Genomic DNA, 18,358 nt, shown 5'->3' on the forward strand with positions numbered 1-18,358 from the left:
TTGAGAGATTTTTCACTTTTAGAAAAACAATCACCAATGCAAAATGCACATTATAATTACATTTCTGGAGACTGGGGAAGGGCTTTGCTTTCAAATGAAGAAATATTTATAAGTTGTTACTGATTGAATAGTTCAGAGATCTTTCTGTGCAACTATAGCTCTCCACTGGGAGTATAAGCACTGAATTCATCTTAAATATTGAACATATTTCTGCTACTAAATAACGCACCTTCATGGTAATTAAAGGAACTCCGTCTAGTAACATACTTTGTCTCTTTATTTTTCCAAACATACAAAAGTATATTTCACATATATACACAATATTATACCAAGTTTGTTATGTTATTTACCAATAACACAACCAGGAAGGAAAAAAATCTGATCTCTTTTCAAAAAAAATACAGCAGTTTCCTATCATTGAACTGAAGGAACTGTTAACACTAACTCCAGACTTCCTATTTGATCATTGTTCAGTTCTTCACAGTTGTTTATATTGTGGAATTTAGAAGTTGTGCATATCTAGGTTTGTGCTGACTTATCCCCAAATGCGCAATAGTCTTCAGCTTTGCGATTTCTTCTTGCTGTCTACTGCAGCCGTTGGACAATCGTCAGCAAGATGCTGGTACAGTGAAAAGGCACTTTCACACTTCCTTTAGGACTCGTTTTCATCATCCTCCTCATCATCCTCCTCCTCCTCATCATCCTCCTCATTTTCGTCATCACCTTCCTCATCACCACGACCACCACCTTCTTTCTCCTCCTCGAGCATCTTAAGATATTCGCTTGCCAAGATCTTCTTTGGCAAGATATCTGTAACAATATTAGTGCATTGTTAAAGCCGATGTACTTTAAATTACTCAAGTTCTGAACTAAAGTCCAGATGACCTGGTAATGATCTCTTTGCCGGTATATTGGACTTTTCCCCCAACCAGCTCCCACTTGTGGCATAAATCCTCCTGTCTGTTGCTGTGCCTAGCATTTTACTTGGTTCAAAAATAGTGTAAAATAATTCAGCCCTCAAACCAACATGAACTGGCCCAAACCAGGAAAATGAACCATTTGCCTTTCTCAAGCTAGAGTAACTGACCCCAGGAATACCAGGTAACTCCGTTCTATTGCAGAGATTTCTCCCGAATTTCCTATTTGACTAACCTATATTGTTGGCTTCTGGTTATGCTCTTTCCCCACAAGACGAAACATCCTCTCTGTATCCACTCTTATCGAAATCTTTCAGGACTTTCAAGACCTATTTGGTCATCTCTCAAGCTGCAGCACAGGGATTTGGGGATCCTTGTGCATAAATCACAAAAAGCTGGCGTGCAAGATCAGGGAAGGAAACTGGAATGTTGGTCTTTATACTCCATTCCCATTGAAAGAAAAATAGGGAAGTCCTACTATAATATAATTTTTATTAGTGTCACAAGTAGGCTTACATTAACACTGCAATGAAGTTACTGTGAAAATCCCCTAATCACCACACTACGGTAGAATTCAGAATGACCAATTCACTTAACAAGCATGTCGTTCAGGACTTGAGGGGGGAAACTGGACCACCTGGAGGAACATGCAGACTTTACACAGACGTGACCCAAGCCAGGAAACAAACTATACACGGCCCTAGTTAGGAATACTGTGAACAGTTTTGGTCCCCTTATCTGAGGAAAGATATACTAGCGTTGCAGGCAATCTGGAGAAGGTTGATCCCAGGAATTTTCTTGAGAGGTTGGGTAGAATAGGCCTGTGCTCATTGGAGGTTAGAAGAATGAGAGATGACCTTATTGAGACCATAAGCTGTAGTAGCAGAATTAGGCCGAATGCTCCTCTATTCAATCATGGCTGTTCTCATCTCCATTCTCCTACCTTCTCCCCATAACTGCAATCCCACTATTAATCAAGAACCTAACTATCTCTGTCTTAAAGACACTCAGTAAATCGGCCTCCACAGCCTTCTGCGGCAAAGGGTTCCACAGGTTCACCATCCTCTGGCTGTAGTAATTCCTCCTTATCTCTGTTTTAAAGGATCGTCCCTCGGATTCTAGTTTTTCCTACTAGTGGAAACATCCTCTCAACATGTACTCTATCCAGGCCTCTCGGAATCCTGCAAGTTTCAATAAGACTTCTCATCCTTCTAAACTCCAATGAGTACAGACCTAGAGTCCTCAGCCATTCCTCATACAAGTTCTTCATTCCAGGGATCATTCTTGCGAACCTCCTCTGGACCCATTCCAAGGCCAGCACATCCTTCCTTCGATACGGGGACCAAAACTGCTCACAATACTCCAAATTGGATCTGATCAGAGCCTTATACAATCTCGTAAGTACATTCCTGCTCTTGCATTCAAGCCCTCTCAACATGAATGCTAACATTGCATTTGCCTTCCTAACTGCTGACTGAACCTGCACGTTAACCGTAAAAGAATCTTCAACGAGGACTCCCAAGTCTCTTTGTGTTTCTGATTTCCTAATCCTTTTCCCCATTTAGAAAATAGTCTACGCCTCCATTCTCCAAGCAAAGTGCATAACCTCACACCATTCCACATGGTATTCCATCTGCCACTTCTTTGCCCACTCTCCTAGCCTGGCAAGTCCTTCAGCAGCCACCCTGCTCCCTGAACACCACCTGTCCTTCTACATATCCTTGTACCATCTGCAACCCCCTTCGCAACAGTGCCCGCAGTTCCTTCTTATCATAGAATCCCTACAGTGTAGGAGGAGGCCATTTGGACAACCGAGTCCACATCACCTACCCAAGCCTACTCCCCCGCCCCATCCCCAGAACCCACCCAACGTTTAAACATGGAGGGGAAATTTAGCATGGCCAATCCACCTAACCTGCACATCTTTGGACTGTGGGAGGAAACCGGAGCACCAGGAGGAAACCCACGCAGACATGGGGAGAATGTGCAAACTCCACACAAGTGAACCAAGGCCAGATTTGAACCCAGGTCCCTGGCGCTGTGAGGCAGCAGTGCTAACCACTGTGCCACCATGCTTCCAGTTAATATATATTGTGAAAAGTTGTGATCCCTGAGGCACACCACTAGTCACCGGCTGCCACCCTGAAAAAGACCCCTTTATCCCCACTCTCTGCCTTCTGTCAGTCAGCCAATTCTCTAACCATGCCAGTATCTTACCCTTAACACCATGCGCTCTTAAGACATATAGGATTCTCAGGGGGCTCGACAGCATCAATGCTGAAAGGATGTTTTTGCGGGAGGGTCTAGGACCAGAGGGTCCATTTATGAGGAATAAAGAGGGTAGTGAATCTGTGGAATTCTTTATTGCAGAGCGCAATAAAGGCTGGCTACCATTAATTATGTTCAAGGCTGAGGTGGACAGGTTTTCATTTTTAAAAATATATTTTTATTAAGGTATTTGAAAGTTTTTATAATAAGAACAATGACATAAACATGGTATAATAAACATTTCCAGCCCCATCCCAATCTTCACACCCCAACCATAAAACAACAATCTGGCCCTCTTTTCCCCCCCCCTTGGAATACTGCATCTACTGACATGTTCATTTTCCCCGAGAAAGTTGACGAACGGCTACCACCTCCGAGTGAACCCAACCATTGACCCTCTTAAGGCGAACTTTATCTTCTCGAGACTGAGAAACCCAGCTATGTCACTAACCCAGGTCTCTACAATCGGGGGCTTCGAGTCCCTCCACATTAATAAGATCCGTCTCCGGGCTACCAGGGAGGCAAAGGCCAAGACGTCAGCCTCTTTCGCCCCCTGAACTCCCAGCTCTTCCGACACTCCAAAGATCGCTACCTCCGGACTCGGCACCAGCCGTGTTTTTAATACCATGGACATTGCCTTAGCGAAACCCTCTAAGCTTCGGGCATGCCTAAAACATATGGACATGATTTGCTGGGCTTCCCGCGCACACCTGTCCTCTACCCCGAAAAACTTGCTCATCCTAGCCACTGTCATGTGTGCCCGGTGGACTACCTTAAATTGTATCAGGCTGAGCCTGGCACATGAGGATGTATTAACCCTGCTTAGGGCATCTGCCCATAGACCCTCCTATCTCTCCTCCTAGCTCATCCTCCCACTTGCTCTTAAGCTCCTCCACCCCTCCGCCTCCGAAAGCTCCTGGTAAATATCTGATACCTTCCCTTCTCCCACCCAGGTACAGGAGACTACTCTATCCTGTATCCCCCGTGGCGGCAGCAGCGGAAAGGCCGGCACCTGTTTTCTCAGGAAGTCTCGCACCTGCAAATACCTAAACCCATTCCCCACTGGCAATTCAAATTTATCCTCCAAGGCCTTCAAGCTGGGGAAGCTCCAGTCTATAAATAGATCCCCCATTCTTCTAATTCCTGTCCTTTGCCAACTCCGGAACCCACCATCCAGCTTACCCGGTCCAAACCGATGATTATTATAAATCAGGGTCCAAACCGATGCTCCCTCCGCTCTCTTATATCTCCTCCATTGCCCCCAGATTCTCAGAGCCGACACCACCACCGGACATGTGGAGTATCGGGCCGGCAAGAACAGAAGAGGTGCCGTTATCAGTGCTCCCAAACTTGTGTCTTTGCATGACGTCGCCTCCATCCGCTCCCACACCGACCCCTCCCCCACTACCCACTTACTAATCATGGCTATATTCGCCGCCCAGTAGTAATTGCAGAAGTTCGGCAGCGCCAGCCCACCGTCCCCCCGACTGCGCTCCAGCAACACTTTCCTTCACTCGTGGGGTTTTACACGCCCACACACAGCCCGAAATAACCTTATTCACCTGCTTGAAAAAGGTCTTTGGGATGAAGATTGGGGAGGCACTGAAAGACCAACAGAAATCAGGGGAGGACCGTCATTTTTACAGTCTGTACCCTCCCCGCCGATGATAGCATGTCCAATTTCTTAAAGTCCCCTTCCATTTGTTCTACCAGCCGGGATAGGTTTAACTTGTGCAGTGCCTCCCACTCCCGGGCCACCTGGATTCCCAGATACCGAAAGCTCTTTCCTACCATTCTAAGCGGCAGCTCCCCCAGTCTCTTCTCCCGTCTTCTTGCCTGGATCGCGAACACCTCGCTTTTCCCCATGTTCAATTTATTCCCCGAAAAATTGCCAAATTCCCCCAGGATTCACATTACTTCCCCCGCAACGGGTCTGAAATATACAAGAGCAGGTCATCTGCGTAAAGCGAGACCCGGTGCTCCACCTCCTTTCCAGTTCCTAGAGGCTCTTAACGCCATGGCCAATGGCTCTATGGCCAGAGCAAACAGTAACAGGGAGAGGGGGCACCCTTACCTCGTCCCTCGGTGTAGTTTAAAATACCCTGACCTCAGCCGGTTTGTATGCACACTCGCTATTGGTGTCTGATAGAAATGAAATGAAAATCGCTTATTGTCACAAGTAGGCTTCAAATGAAGTTACTGTGAAAAGCCCCTAGTCGCCACATTCTGGCACCTGTTCGGGGAGGCTGGTACGGGAATTGAACCGTGCTACTGGCCTGCCTTGGTCTGCTTTCAAAGCAAGCGATTTAGCCCAGTGTGCTAAACCAGCCCCTAAGCAACCACACCCAGTCAATAAAGACCTCACCAAACCCAAACCTTCCCAGCACCTCTCACAGGTAATTCCACTCCACCCGATCAAAAGCCGTCTCCGCATCCATCGCTACCTCCACCTCCTATCCTTCTGAGGGCATCATAATAACATTCAAAAGCCTTCGAACATTGGCCTTGAGTTGCCTGCCCTTTACAAATCCCGTCTGGTCTTCCCCTATCACCCCCGGGACACAGTCCTCTAACCTTATGGCCAGTATCTTAGCCAGCAGTTTGGCATCCATATTCAGTAGAGAAACTGGCCTGTATGATCCGCATTGCTCCGGATCCTTCTCCTAATTCAGGATCAATTAAATCGAGGCCTGCGACATTATTGGGGGGAGGACTCCCTTCTCTCTTGCTTCATTAAATGTGCTCACCAGCAGTGGGCTCAATATCTCTGAAAACTTCTTATAGAATTCCCCCGGATAGCAGTCAGGCCCAGGGCCTTGCCAGACTGCTTGCCCTCCAGCCCCTCGATTATTTCCTCAATCTCAATTGGGGCCCCAGCCCTTCCACCAGATCCTTATCTACCCTCGGAAAACCTCAACAGATCCAAAAACTGCCTCATCCCCTCCACCCGAGCCGGGGTTCCGACTCGTATAATTTACTATAAAAGTCCTTAAACACCTCATTCACTCCCACTGGGTCCAGGACCGTATTCCCGCCTCTGCTCTTTACTTTCCCTATCACCCTAGCTGTCTCCCTTTTCCCGAGCTGGTGCGCTAACATTCTGCTTGCCTTTTTCCCGTACTCATAAATCGCCCCCCCGCCCCCTTGCCTTCCTCAACTGTTCCACCGCTTTCCCTGTGGTCAACAGCCCAAACACCACCTGTAACCTCCGCCGCTCCCTCAGTAGCCCCGCGTCCAGGGCCTCCGAGTATCTCCTGTCCACCTGGAGTATCTCCTCAACTAACCTATCCCTCTCAGCCCGTTCCGCCTTTTCTCTGTGGGCCCGTATCGAGATTAACTCCCCTCTGACCACTGCCTTCAAAGCTTTCCAAACCGTTGCTGCAGAGACCTCCCCCGTATCAGTTGTTTCCAGGTAGTTCTCGATGGACTTGTTAACGCGCCCACAGATCGCTTCGTCTGCTCGCAACCCCACATCCAGTCTCCACAGCGAGCGTTGCACTCTCTCCGCACTAACCCGTAGATCCACCCAATGTGGGGCAGAATCCGACACTGCAATTGCTGAGTACTCAGTATCCACCACCCCCGGTATTAGCGCCCTGCTCAGAATAAAAAAGTTGATGCGAGAGTATACCTTGTGGACATGTGAGAAAAAATAAAACTCCTTTGCCCTTGGCCGTGCAAACCTCCATGGGTCTACTCCCCCCATCTGTTCCATAAACCCCTTCAATTCCTTTGCAGCGGTTGGCCTCCTCCCCGTCCTGGATTTTGACTGGTCCAATTCCAGATCAATGACTGGTGTTAAAATCTCCCCCCATATTCAGGTTATGCGACTCTCAGTCTGGGATCTTACCTAAAACCCACCTCATAAATTCCACATCGTCCCAATTCGGAGCATATATGTTCACGAGTACCACCCGCGCCCCCCCCCCAGCTTCCCACTCACCATTATGTACCTACCCCCCTTGTCTGACATGATTCTCCCTCCCTCGAATGCCACTCGTTTGTTGATCAAGATCGCTACCCCCCTGGTCTTTGAGTCCAGTCCTGAGTGGAGTACTTGGCCAACCCACCCCTTTCTCAATCTCGTCTGGTCTATAACCTTTAGGTGTGTCTCTTGTAGCATTGCCACGTCAGCCTTCAGCCCCCTCAAATGCGCAAACACGTGAGTGAGCCCTCTTGACTGGCCCATTCAACCCTCTAACATTCCATGTAATCAGCCTGGTCGGGGGCCAGCCGCCAGCTCGTGCCCTCCGCCTCCTCGAGCCCCCCCCCTCAGGCATTCGCCGTTCTCGACCTCCCATTTGTCCCCTAGTAACAGTTCCTCCCGTCAGCAAAGCAGCTCCCCATCCCAGCAACAACACTAGAAACCCAACCCCCAAGTCAAGCTCCAGCTTAACACCTGCTCGCCCCACACTGTGCTTCCGTGAGTCAGCTGACCCATGCTGACTTGATAGCATCCACCCATGGCACCAAGCATTCTGTCTCCCCATTGTTCTCTCCCCCCACTTGGACAAACATATTAAAACCATCACATTCCCCAGTAAACAAACATCAGAAAAAACAGTGAAGAAACAACCACTACCCAGCTCCCTGCAAGACAAAGTTATCTTTAGCCATCAAAACAGACCCTTATTGCACATAACATTTCTTATACAGCCCAGCACAACAAATCGCCACCACAGTACTCGCAGAGATGGACAGATTTTCAATCAGCAAGGGAATCCAGGGTTATGGGGAAAAGGCGGAAAAGTGGAGTTGAGGCTCAGCCACGATCTCATTGATGGCTGGAGAAGGCACGATATGCCGAGTGGCCAACTTCTGTTCCTATGTCGTATGGTCAAGTTTTAAAAGATACCCAGGCTATCAATCCTTTCCTGATCCGTAGACCCATGCATTTCTGGCATCACCCTTGCATCTTCTCTGCACCATCCCTATTGCTCCTTTAGCCTTTTTGTAATATGACCACCAGAACCACTCCCCTTCGTGGGCTCACCCCGATCTTGAAATGCAGGTTTCGTGCTGTTTCCAGCTCGTCCCGTCAGAATCTGGATTCTGCAGAGGCCAGCTTCTGACTGGATGATCTGGAAACAGCAAAAACTCAAATAGTGTAGATCAGCCTGTTCTGCGGAACCCAGTTTGGGAACCCCCGATATAAGGTTTTCCACATTGATGTTATCCACTGTTTGCCACAAGCCGGCAGCTCAATTTCTCGGTGCATATTTTCACATAAGTTAGTGGGTTATACACACCAGCCAGAAATTGGAATGTTTCAGAGTTCTCCACGCAGTCAGCCAGGTCATTGTAGGTTAGTTCCTTCTTTTCCGAACAGCTGCTTTTGTACGCACACGTGGCAAGATGCTGCACAAATAACTCCTGGAATGCAATCACAAAAAGTGGTTTATATGCAACAGATGTCCCTACCGGGGTACTGTACAACACTGACATTCTTTTCAGTACACGTGAGGAAAACACAATAACTAGCCTGTTATTATCAGAATTGATTTTGTGTGTTTTACTGCTGGCGGGAAAATCACCCGTTGGTGGTACACATCAGGACATTTGCAGTCAAGCTGCGTCAAAGTTTATGCCTGTATTTTGACAGCTGGAAAAGAGAAGGCAGCACAATGCAGTTCCATAGAATAGAATCCCTACAGTGCAGAAAGAGGCCATTTGAACCAATTCTCCAACATTTGTGACTAACTCATTCCATTAAGAGTAGAAATTTGTAAATAGCCAGACCAGTTTCCAACTTTACGGGTAGGTTCAAATCAGCATGCCCAATGTGAGAAATCCTAATCTCAAAAACAGAAACAGGCAATTATGGGCTTTTAAACAGTTATGCATATTTGGAATAGATCTTTTAAAAATCGAATCCAAATAAAAACCTTTCAAGGCTTGAGAGTTAAGTGACAACAATGCAGCCCTGTTCAATTTAAAACAAAGCTGCTTTATGTGTTTTAATTCCAATTTCAGGAAAACAGCTGCGGTTTTCCAGATAGGACAACAGGATAAAAGAGCTGGGATCTCATGATTGCTCAGAATAATAATCTTTATTATTGTCACAAGTAGGCTTACATTAACACTGCAATGAAGTTACTGTGAAAAGCCCCTAGTCGCCACATTCCGGTGCCCGAGGGAGAATTCAGAATGTCCAAATTACCTAACAGCACGTCTTTCGGGACTTGAGGGAGGAAACCCACGCGGACACGGGGAGAACGTGCAGACTCCGCAGACAGTGACCCAAGCTGGGAATCGAACCTGGGACCCTGGCGCTGTGAAGCAATGGTGCTAACCACTGTGCTACTGTGCCACCCAGAAGGACAGAGGTAGCAGACACACGGGAACAAAATGAGAAATATAAACGCAGAGAGCAGGCTGCTGGGCTCCTCTGGTTTGCATCACCATTCAATCCGAACATGGCTGACCTTCTACTTCGACACTATTTTCCTACCCACCCACTCCCCTCACTCACCCCTCATGCCCCCTCCCCCCCATCCAACTCCGCTCACCCTTCAGTCCCTCCCTGATCAGTCCTCCTCACTCTCCCCCCTCTGCCTGCATGCCACCTGCCCACCCAAAGTCCCCATTCCCTCGCTGCTCCCCACTCCATTCACTTATCTCCACTTTCCCACTGTTCCTCCGCCTGCCCCACCTTCATGTTTCTCCCCTCATTCCCGTGTAACTGCCCTCATCACCCCCCGACCCCGAAGCTTTGTGCAGGTGAAGGAGATACATCCTGAGTGAGTGAGACACATCCAGAGTGGGAATTGGAACTTGGGAATTTGGTGCAGTGAGGTAATTCGGTGCAGAGTGGGAGAAGGTGCTTTTTCCCTACCGTTTTGTTTCCTTTCTTCTGGCTTGTAGCTGTTAATCTGCAGGGAGAGAACCAGAGAGCAACCTGGGAAGGTAAGTGATTCTTATTTTTATTACCTTTTCAAATTGTGTAGGGGGAAAACTGAAGTGACATCACAGTAAAGCTGTGACCTGATTGGCTGGTTGGGGATCTGTTAAATTTGAAAAAATAATAATATTGCAAAACAAATCTAATTGATTAACTAGATAGTGGAGTAACTAAACCCGAGGGCAATGATCGGTATTTAGCATTTAATTTTACAGTAAAAATCATCTATATAGTTAATTGTAACTCAATCTAACAATAATTCAAGTGTTTATTTTAAATTAATTAATTAGTGCTTAAATGTCACTCAGTGGGGTGCAGTGCTCCAACTGTGAGATGTGGCAGATCTGTGACGCTTCCAGCATTCCGGTCGACTACATCTGCAGCAAGTGTAACCAATGCCAGCTCCTCACAGACCGCATGGTTCGGTTGGAGCAGCAATTGGATGCACTTAGGAGCATGCAGGTGGCGGAAAGCATCATCGATAAAAGTTATAGAGACGTGGTCACACCCAAGGTGCAGGCAGAGAGATGGGTGACCACCAGGAGGGGCAGGCAGTCAGTGCAGGAATCCCCTGTGGTTGTCCCCCTCTCGAACAGGTATACCGCTTTGGATACTTTTGGGGGGAATAGCCTATCAGGGGAAAACAGCAGCTGTCAGAGCAGTGGCACCACGGCTGGATCTGATGGTCAGCAGGGAGGGTCAAAGCACAGAAGAGCAATAGTCATCATAGAATCATAGAATTGTCAGTGCAGAAGGAGGCCATTCGGCCCATCGAGTCTGCACTGGCTCTTGGAAAGAGCACCCTACCCAAGGTCAACACCTCCACCCTATCCCCATAACCCAGTAACCCCACCCAACACTAAGGACAATTTAGCATGGCCAATCCACCTAACCTGCACATCTTTGGACTGTGGGAGGAAACCGGAGCACCCGGAGGAAACCCGGTCATAGGGGACTCTATAGTCAGGGGCACAGATAGGCGCTTCTGTGGACATGAAAGAGACTCCAGGATGGTATGCTGCCTCCCAGGTGCCAGGGTCCAGGATGTCTCAGAACGGGTAGCGGGCACCCTGAAGGGGGAGGGCAAACAGGCAGAGGTTGTTGTACATATTGGTACTAATGACATAGGCAGGAAAGGGCATGAGGTCCTGCAGCAGGAGTTCAGGGAGCTAGGCAGAAAGTTAAAAGATAGGACCTCAAGGGTTGTAATCTCGGGATTACTTCCTGTGCCACGTGCCAGTGAGGCTAGAAATAGGAAGATAGAGCAGCTAAACACGTGGCTAAACAGCTGGCGTAGGAGGGAGGGTTTCCATTATCTGGACCACTGGGAGCTCTTCCGGGGCAGGTGGGACCTGTATCAGAAGGACGGGTTGCATCTAAACTGGAGAGGCATAAATATCCTGGCCGCGAGGTTTGCTCGTGTCACATGGGTGGGTTTAAACTAGTATGGCGGGGGGTGGGTGCCGGAGCAAAATGTCAGAAGGTGAAAACATTGATGGAGAACTAGGGAATAGGGCCAGTATGGCTCTGAGGAAGAGCAGACGGGGAGATGTTGCTGAAAACAGCAGGTCTGGTGGCCTGAAGTGCATATGTTTTAATGCAAGAAGTATTACGGGTAAGGCAGATGAACTTAGAGCTTGGATTAGTACTTGGAACTATGATGTTGTTGCCATTACAGAGACCTGGTTAAGGGAAGGTCAGGATTGTCAGCTAAACGTTTCAGGATTTAGATGTTTCAGGCGGGATAGAGGGGGATGGAAGAGGGGTGGTGGAGTTGCGCTACTGGTTAGGGAGAATATCACAGCTGTACTACGGGAGGACACCTCAGAGGGCAGCGAGGCAGGAATAAGAAGGTGCAGTCACAATGTTGGGGGTTACTACAGGCCTCCAAACAGCCAGCAGGAGATAGAGGAGCAGATAGGTAGACAGATTTTGGAACGGAGTAAAAGCAACAGGGTTGTTGTGATGGGAGACTTCAACTTCCCCAATATTGACTGGGACTCACTTAGTGCTAAGGGCTTGGATGGGGCAGAGTTTATAAGGAGCATCCAAGAGGGCTTCTTAAAACAATATGTAGATAGTCCAACTAGGGAAGGGGCTGTACTGGACCTGGTATTGGGGAATGAGCCCGGCCAGGTGGTAGAAGTTTCAGTCGGGGAGTATTTCAGGAACAGTGATCACAATTCTGTAAGTTTTAAAGTGCTGGTGGACAAGGATAAGAGTGGTCCGAGGGTGAATGTGCTAAATTGGGGGAAGGCTAATCATAACAATATTAGGCGGGAACTGAAGAACCTAGATTGGGGGCGGATGTTTGAGTGTAAATCAAATGTCAGTTGAAAGGAATTCAGGACCGGCATGTTCCTGTGCGGAAGAAGGATAAATACGGCAAATTTCAGGAACCTTGGATAACGAGAGGTATTGTAGGCCTCGTCAAAAAGAAAAACAAGGCATTTGCATTTGTCAGGGCTAGAAGGCTGGGAACAGACGAAGCCTGTGTGGAATATAAGGAAAGTAGGAAGGAACTTAAGCAAGGAGTCAGGAGGGCTAAAAGGGGTCACGAAAAGTCATTGGCAAATAGGGTTAAGGAAAATCCCAAAGCTTTTTACGTACATAAAAAGCAAGAGGGTAGCCAGGAAAAGGTTTGGCCCACTGAAGGACAGGCAAGAAAATCTATGTGTGGAGCCAGAGGAAATGGGCAAGGTACTAAATGAATACTTTGCATCAGTATTCACCAAAGAGAAGGAATTGGTGGATATGGAGTCTGGAGAAGGGTGTGGAGATAGCCTGGGTCACATTGAGATCCACAAATACGAGGTGTTGGGCGTCTTGAAAAATATTAAGGTAGATAAGTCCACAGGGCCTGATGAGATCTACCCCAGAATACTGAAGGAGGCTAGAGAGGAAATTGCTGAGGCCTTGACAGAAATCTTTGGATCCTCACTGTCTTCAGGTGATGTCCCGGAGGACTGGAGAATAGCCAATGTTGTTCCTTTGTTTAAGAAGGGTAGCAAGGATAATCCAGGGAACTAAGGCCGGTGAGCCTTACATCAGTGGTAGGGAAATTACTGGAGAGAATTCTTCGAGACAGGATCTACTCCCATTTGGAAGCAAATGGACATATTAGCGAGAGGCAGCACGGTTTTGTGAAGGGGAGGTCGTGTCTCACGAACTTGATAAGAGTTTTTCGAAGAGGTCACAAAGATGATTGATGCAGATAGGGCAGTGGATGTTTTCTATATGGACTTCAGTAAGGCCTTTGACAAGGTCCCTCATGGCAGACTGGTACAAAAGGTGAAGTCACACGGGATCAGGGATGAGCTGGCAAGATGGATACAGAACTGGCTAGGTCATAGAAGGCAGAGAGTAGCAATGGAAGGGTGCTTTTCTGACTGGAGGGCTGTGACTAGTGGTGTTCCGCAGGGATCAGTGCTGGGACCTTTGCTGTTCGTAGTATATATAAATGATTTGGAGGAAAATGTGACTGGTCTGATTAGTAAGTTTGCAGATGACACAAAGGTTGGTGGAATTGCGGATAGCGATGAGGACTGTCAGAGGATACAGATAGTTTGGAGACTTGGGCGGAGAGATGGCAGATGAAGTTTAATCCGGACAAATGTGAGGTAATGCATTTTGGAAGGTCCAATGCAGGTAGGGAATAGACAGTGAATGGTAGAACTCTCAAGAGTATTGACAGTCAGAGAGATCCAGGTCTACAGGTCCACAGGTCACTGAAAGGGGCAACATAGGTGGAGAAGGTAGTCAAGAAGGTAGTCAATTGGCCGGAGCATTGAGTATAAGAATTAACAAGTCATGTTGCAGCTGTATAGAACCTTAGTTAGGCCACACTTGGAGTATGGTGTTCAATTCTGGTCGCCACAGTACCAGAAGGATCTGGAGGCTTTAGAGAGGGTGCAGAAGAGATTTACCAGAATGTTGCCTGGTATGTAGGGCATTAACTATGAGGAGCTGTTGAATAAACTCGGTTTGTTCTCACTGGAACGACGGAGGTTGAGGGGCCACCTGATAGAGGTATACAAAATTATGAGGGGCCTAGACAGAGTAGATAGTCAGAGGCTTTTCCCCAACGTAGAGTGGTCAATTACTAGGGGGCATAGGTTTAAGGTGTGAGGGCAAGGTTTAGAGGAGATGTACGAGGCAAGTTTTTCCCACAGAGGGTAGTGGGTGCCTGGAACTCGCTGCCGGAGGTGGTGAAAGCAGGGATGATAGTGACGTTTAAGGGGAATCTTGACAAATAGACGACCCCGTCCCGGCCCCTCCGCCCCCTCACCACCCCCCACGACCCCTCTTCAGCCCCCCCCGACCCCCCTCTCGACCACCCTCCCGACTCCTCACCCCCCCCCCCTCGGACTCCTCATCCGTTGCCTCCGTATCCCCAACCCCCTCCAATCCTCAAAACTTCCTCCCCCCTCAGGTTCCCACCCTGCCCATGTTCTTCCCACAGAATCACTCCAATGCAGAAGACCATCCAGCACCCCCCCCCCGGGAGTCTGGCCAATCCATCTTCCTCCCCCCGCTCACCGTGGCTTTGGCGGTCAAGAAGAGCGCGTCCTGGTTGATGCTGGAGACGTCGGGGCAGCTCTTCATGATGAGTTTGACGCGGGACAGGGGCAGTGCGGCGGGCCCGGGGCCGGGCGCCGGGAGGCTGGGCCGCGCCGGGAACCTCAGGCCCTCGCGCCGCTTCAGCTCGGCCATCTTGGAGAGCGCGCCCACTGCCGGCTGGAGGGGGGACTCTCCCTCACACTAACACAATAGGCACACTGATCAGCGACCGCTTTTCATCACCTCCCTCGGACTAACACAACATATTTTAAAACACACCATCATCACCCCCCCTATTTTTGTGCGGGAGTTGGAATCAACTGGCCTGGACTGTTCCACACGGAATAGGGGAGAGCAATATAAATTATTGTCTTCACATTCACCTCGCCTTCTCCTGGAGGCTTATCAGAACAGAAAGATGATGAATAATATTAGTTAATATGTACGTTTTAAAATCCGTTTTCAGGGGCTACGACATATATGCTTTGTTGACTGCACCCCTCTGTTGGTTCATTCCAGCCCTGCCCCCCCCCCACACACACACACACGTGACTCAGGCCCATTGTGTTTGTCTCCGTATGCTAATTAATTATGCTAATTATTCAAAATACCCAAATCAGGCTCATTAACATCAAATTACAGAGTCACTGTAATGTAAATGTAAATCCATCACCTCACCTCAAAACCCACTACGTCTACCACCCAGAAGGGCAGAGGCGGCAGACACCTGGGAAGACCACCGCCTGGAGGTTCCCCTCCAAGCCACTCACTGCCCTGACTTTGGGAATATACCGGCCGTTCCTTCACTGTCACTGGGTCAGAATCCCGGAATTCCCTCCCTAACAGCACTGTGGATGTACCTACGTCACATGGACTGCCGCGGTTCAAGAAGGTGGCTCACCACCACCTTCTGAAGGGCAATTGGGGATGGACAATAAATCGATGGGCCGAATGGCCTCCTTCCGCACTGTAAATTCTATGAAATGCTGGCTTTGCTGGCGATGCCCACATCCTTCGAAGAAATGAAACATACATTTTAATTTTATTCTTTCACTAGATGGGGGCACCACTGAAGATGGTTGCAAATGTTTCAGCCTTGTATTTTGTACTGGGTGGGGAAATTTGTGGGATGGGGGTGTTTGTGGAGCCTCCTGTTTGATTGTCACTATTCGCTTCTGGATGTGGCAGGACTGCAGAGTTTAGGCCTGTCTATCACATGCAGCTTCCATTGTTGGCAGGCAAGTAGTGCTCATTTTTAGGTATACCTGGTGCTCCTCCTGACATGCCCTCCTGCACTCTTCATTGAACCAGGGTTGATTCAGCTTGATGGTAATGGTGGAGTGCCGGATATGCTGAGCCATGAGATTACTGATTGTGATTGTGTACAATTCCGCTGCTGCAGATGGCCCACAGCGTATCATGGATGTCCAACATTGAATTGTTGTATTTGTTGAATTCTAATCCCATTTAGTATGGTGGTAATGCCACACAACACAATGGAGGGTATCCTCAACGTGAAGGCAGAGTTATATTTAGCAAAATGTCACAGAAAGCTGCAAATGTTAAAAAGAATGAAATAATAATAAAAATGTTGATTATCATCTGAAAGCTAGATGAAAGATAACATTTCAGATGCTTTTTTCTCATCCTCCATTTCCCCACAATCTCTCTAAATTGGTGACTGGTATGATAATGTCTATTTCTCAATACCAGCCCCCCGCAAGACTGCACACACAGCCCCCTACTATACTCCCTACACACACACGACTGTGGCAAAATTTGGTTCCAACTCCATCTACAAGTTTGCTGTTGACACGACTAGTGGGTCGGATCTCGAACAATGATGAGTCAGAGATAGAGAACCTAGTGGAGTGGTGTATCGACACCAATCTCTCCCTCAATGTCAGCAAAACGAAAGAGCTGGTCATTGATTTCAGGAAGCAAAGTGTCGTACGCACCGCTGTCAGCATCAACGGGGCCGAGGTGGGGATGGTTGACAGCTTCAAATTCCTAGGTGTGCACATCACCACCAATCTGTCCTGGTCCACCCATGTCAACGCTACGACGAAGAAAGCACAACAGCGCCTATACTTTCTCAGGAAACTAAGGAAATTTGACATGTCCACATTGATTTTTACCAACTTTTACAGATGCACCATAGAAAACATCCTATCTGGCTGTATCACAGCCTGGTATTGCAACTGCTCGACCCAAGATCATAAGAAACTACAGAGATTCGTGAACACCGCCCAGTCAATCACGCAAACCCGCCTCCCATCCATTGACTCTGTCTACACCTCCCAATTCCTTGGAAAAGAGCGAGCAGCATAATCAAAGACACCTCCCACCCTCGGGGCTGTTTAGCACAGGTGATGCACAGGTCACGCAAAGTCATTCTTCCTTTCAAGATCGTGGGCTCCTCGAAAGACTCCCTGCCCGGTGCGCAGGTATGCAAACTGTTGAACCTCGTTCAGAGAGTGCACTCTCTCTCTCCTGATGACACTTCTGCCTTCCAGGACGCTGACTTCAGTGCACAACTCGACGCCATCATCGACCAGCACCACGACGTCTTCGAAGGCATGGGCACGCTCCCATATACTTACAAGATCCTACTCAAACAGAACGCCATGCCTGTGGTGCATGCACCTCGCAGGGTCCCAGCACCTCTTATGGACCGCCTCAAGCAGCAGCTGCAGGACCTCCAGGACCAAGGAGTGATCTGCAGAGTTACAGAACCAACCGACCGGGTCAGTTCCATGGTGTGTATAAAAAAGCCTTCCGGCGAGCTGAGAATTTGCATTGATCCCAAGGATCTGAATCGCAGTATCATGAGGGAGTATTATCCAATTCCCAAGAGCGAAGAGCTCACATGTGAGATGGCTCGCGCCAAGCTCTTCACCAAACTCAACGCCTCGAAAGGATTCTGGCAAATCCAGCTCGGCACATCCAGCAGGAAACTGTGTACATTTAATACCCCCTTTGGCAGATATTGTTACAACAGGATGCCGTTTGGGATCATGTCTGCTTCAGAAGTGTTCCACAGGATCATGGAACAAATGATGGAAGGCATTGAAGGTGTTCGCGTCTATGTCGACGACATAATCATTTGGTCCACCGCAGGAGCATGTCAGTCGCCTCCAGTGCGTGTTCAAACGCATACGTGAGCAGTGCCTACGCCTAAACAGAGCCAAATGCTTGTTTGTTCAGACGGAACTCAAGTTCCTTGGGGACCACATCTCCCAATTGGGTGTGCGGCCGGATGCGGACAAGGTGGCTGCTATCACAGCCATGAAAACGAGGACAAGAAGGCAGTCCTCCGATTTCTGGGCATGGTCAACCTTTTAGGGAAGTTCATCCCTAACCATGCCTCTCATACCACGGCTCTCAGGAACCTGGTCAGGAAGACAACAGACTTCCAATGGCTTCCTGCCCACGAGCGCGAATGGAGAGAACTCAAAACCAAACTCACCACAGCCCCGGTCTTAGCTTTCTTTGATCCAGCAAAAGAGACCAAAATTTTGACCGATGCCAGCCAATCCGGCATTGGGGCAATGCTCCTGCAACGCGATGTGGCCTCATCATGGGCCCCCATTGCATATGCGTCACGTGCCATGACTCCCTCGGAACAGTGCTGCGCGCAGATAGAAAAGGAGTGCCTGGGCCTTCTGACCGGTGTCGTCAAGTTTCACGATTATGTCTACGGCCTTCCTCA

General features: G+C 48.5%; 1 protein-coding gene across 2 annotated transcripts; it reads right to left on the reverse strand.

Annotated features, from left to right (window-relative positions):
* Positions 1-259: 259 nt before the first annotated feature.
* Positions 260-15,102, reverse strand: chrac1 (chromatin accessibility complex subunit 1). Of its 2 annotated transcripts, XM_072468327.1 has the most exons (4): positions 14,626-15,102; positions 10,021-10,083; positions 8,435-8,558; positions 260-810 (listed from the first exon to the last, which is right to left on the reverse strand). In XM_072468327.1, the coding sequence occupies exons 1-4, from the start codon at positions 14,797-14,799 to the stop codon at positions 653-655; spliced, it is 519 nt and encodes a 172-aa protein (XP_072324428.1). In that variant the 5' UTR covers positions 14,800-15,102; the 3' UTR covers positions 260-652. The 2 variants fall into 2 exon arrangements, with proteins under 2 accessions (XP_072324428.1, XP_072324429.1); XM_072468328.1 differs by lacking the exon at positions 10,021-10,083 and having other exon boundaries at positions 14,626-15,086.
* Between the last annotated feature and the right edge of the window lie 3,256 nt (positions 15,103-18,358).

This window comes from Scyliorhinus torazame, chromosome 11, assembly GCF_047496885.1.
Source record: "Scyliorhinus torazame isolate Kashiwa2021f chromosome 11, sScyTor2.1, whole genome shotgun sequence".
In the NCBI taxonomy this organism is placed as follows: Eukaryota; Metazoa; Chordata; class Chondrichthyes; order Carcharhiniformes; family Scyliorhinidae; genus Scyliorhinus; species Scyliorhinus torazame.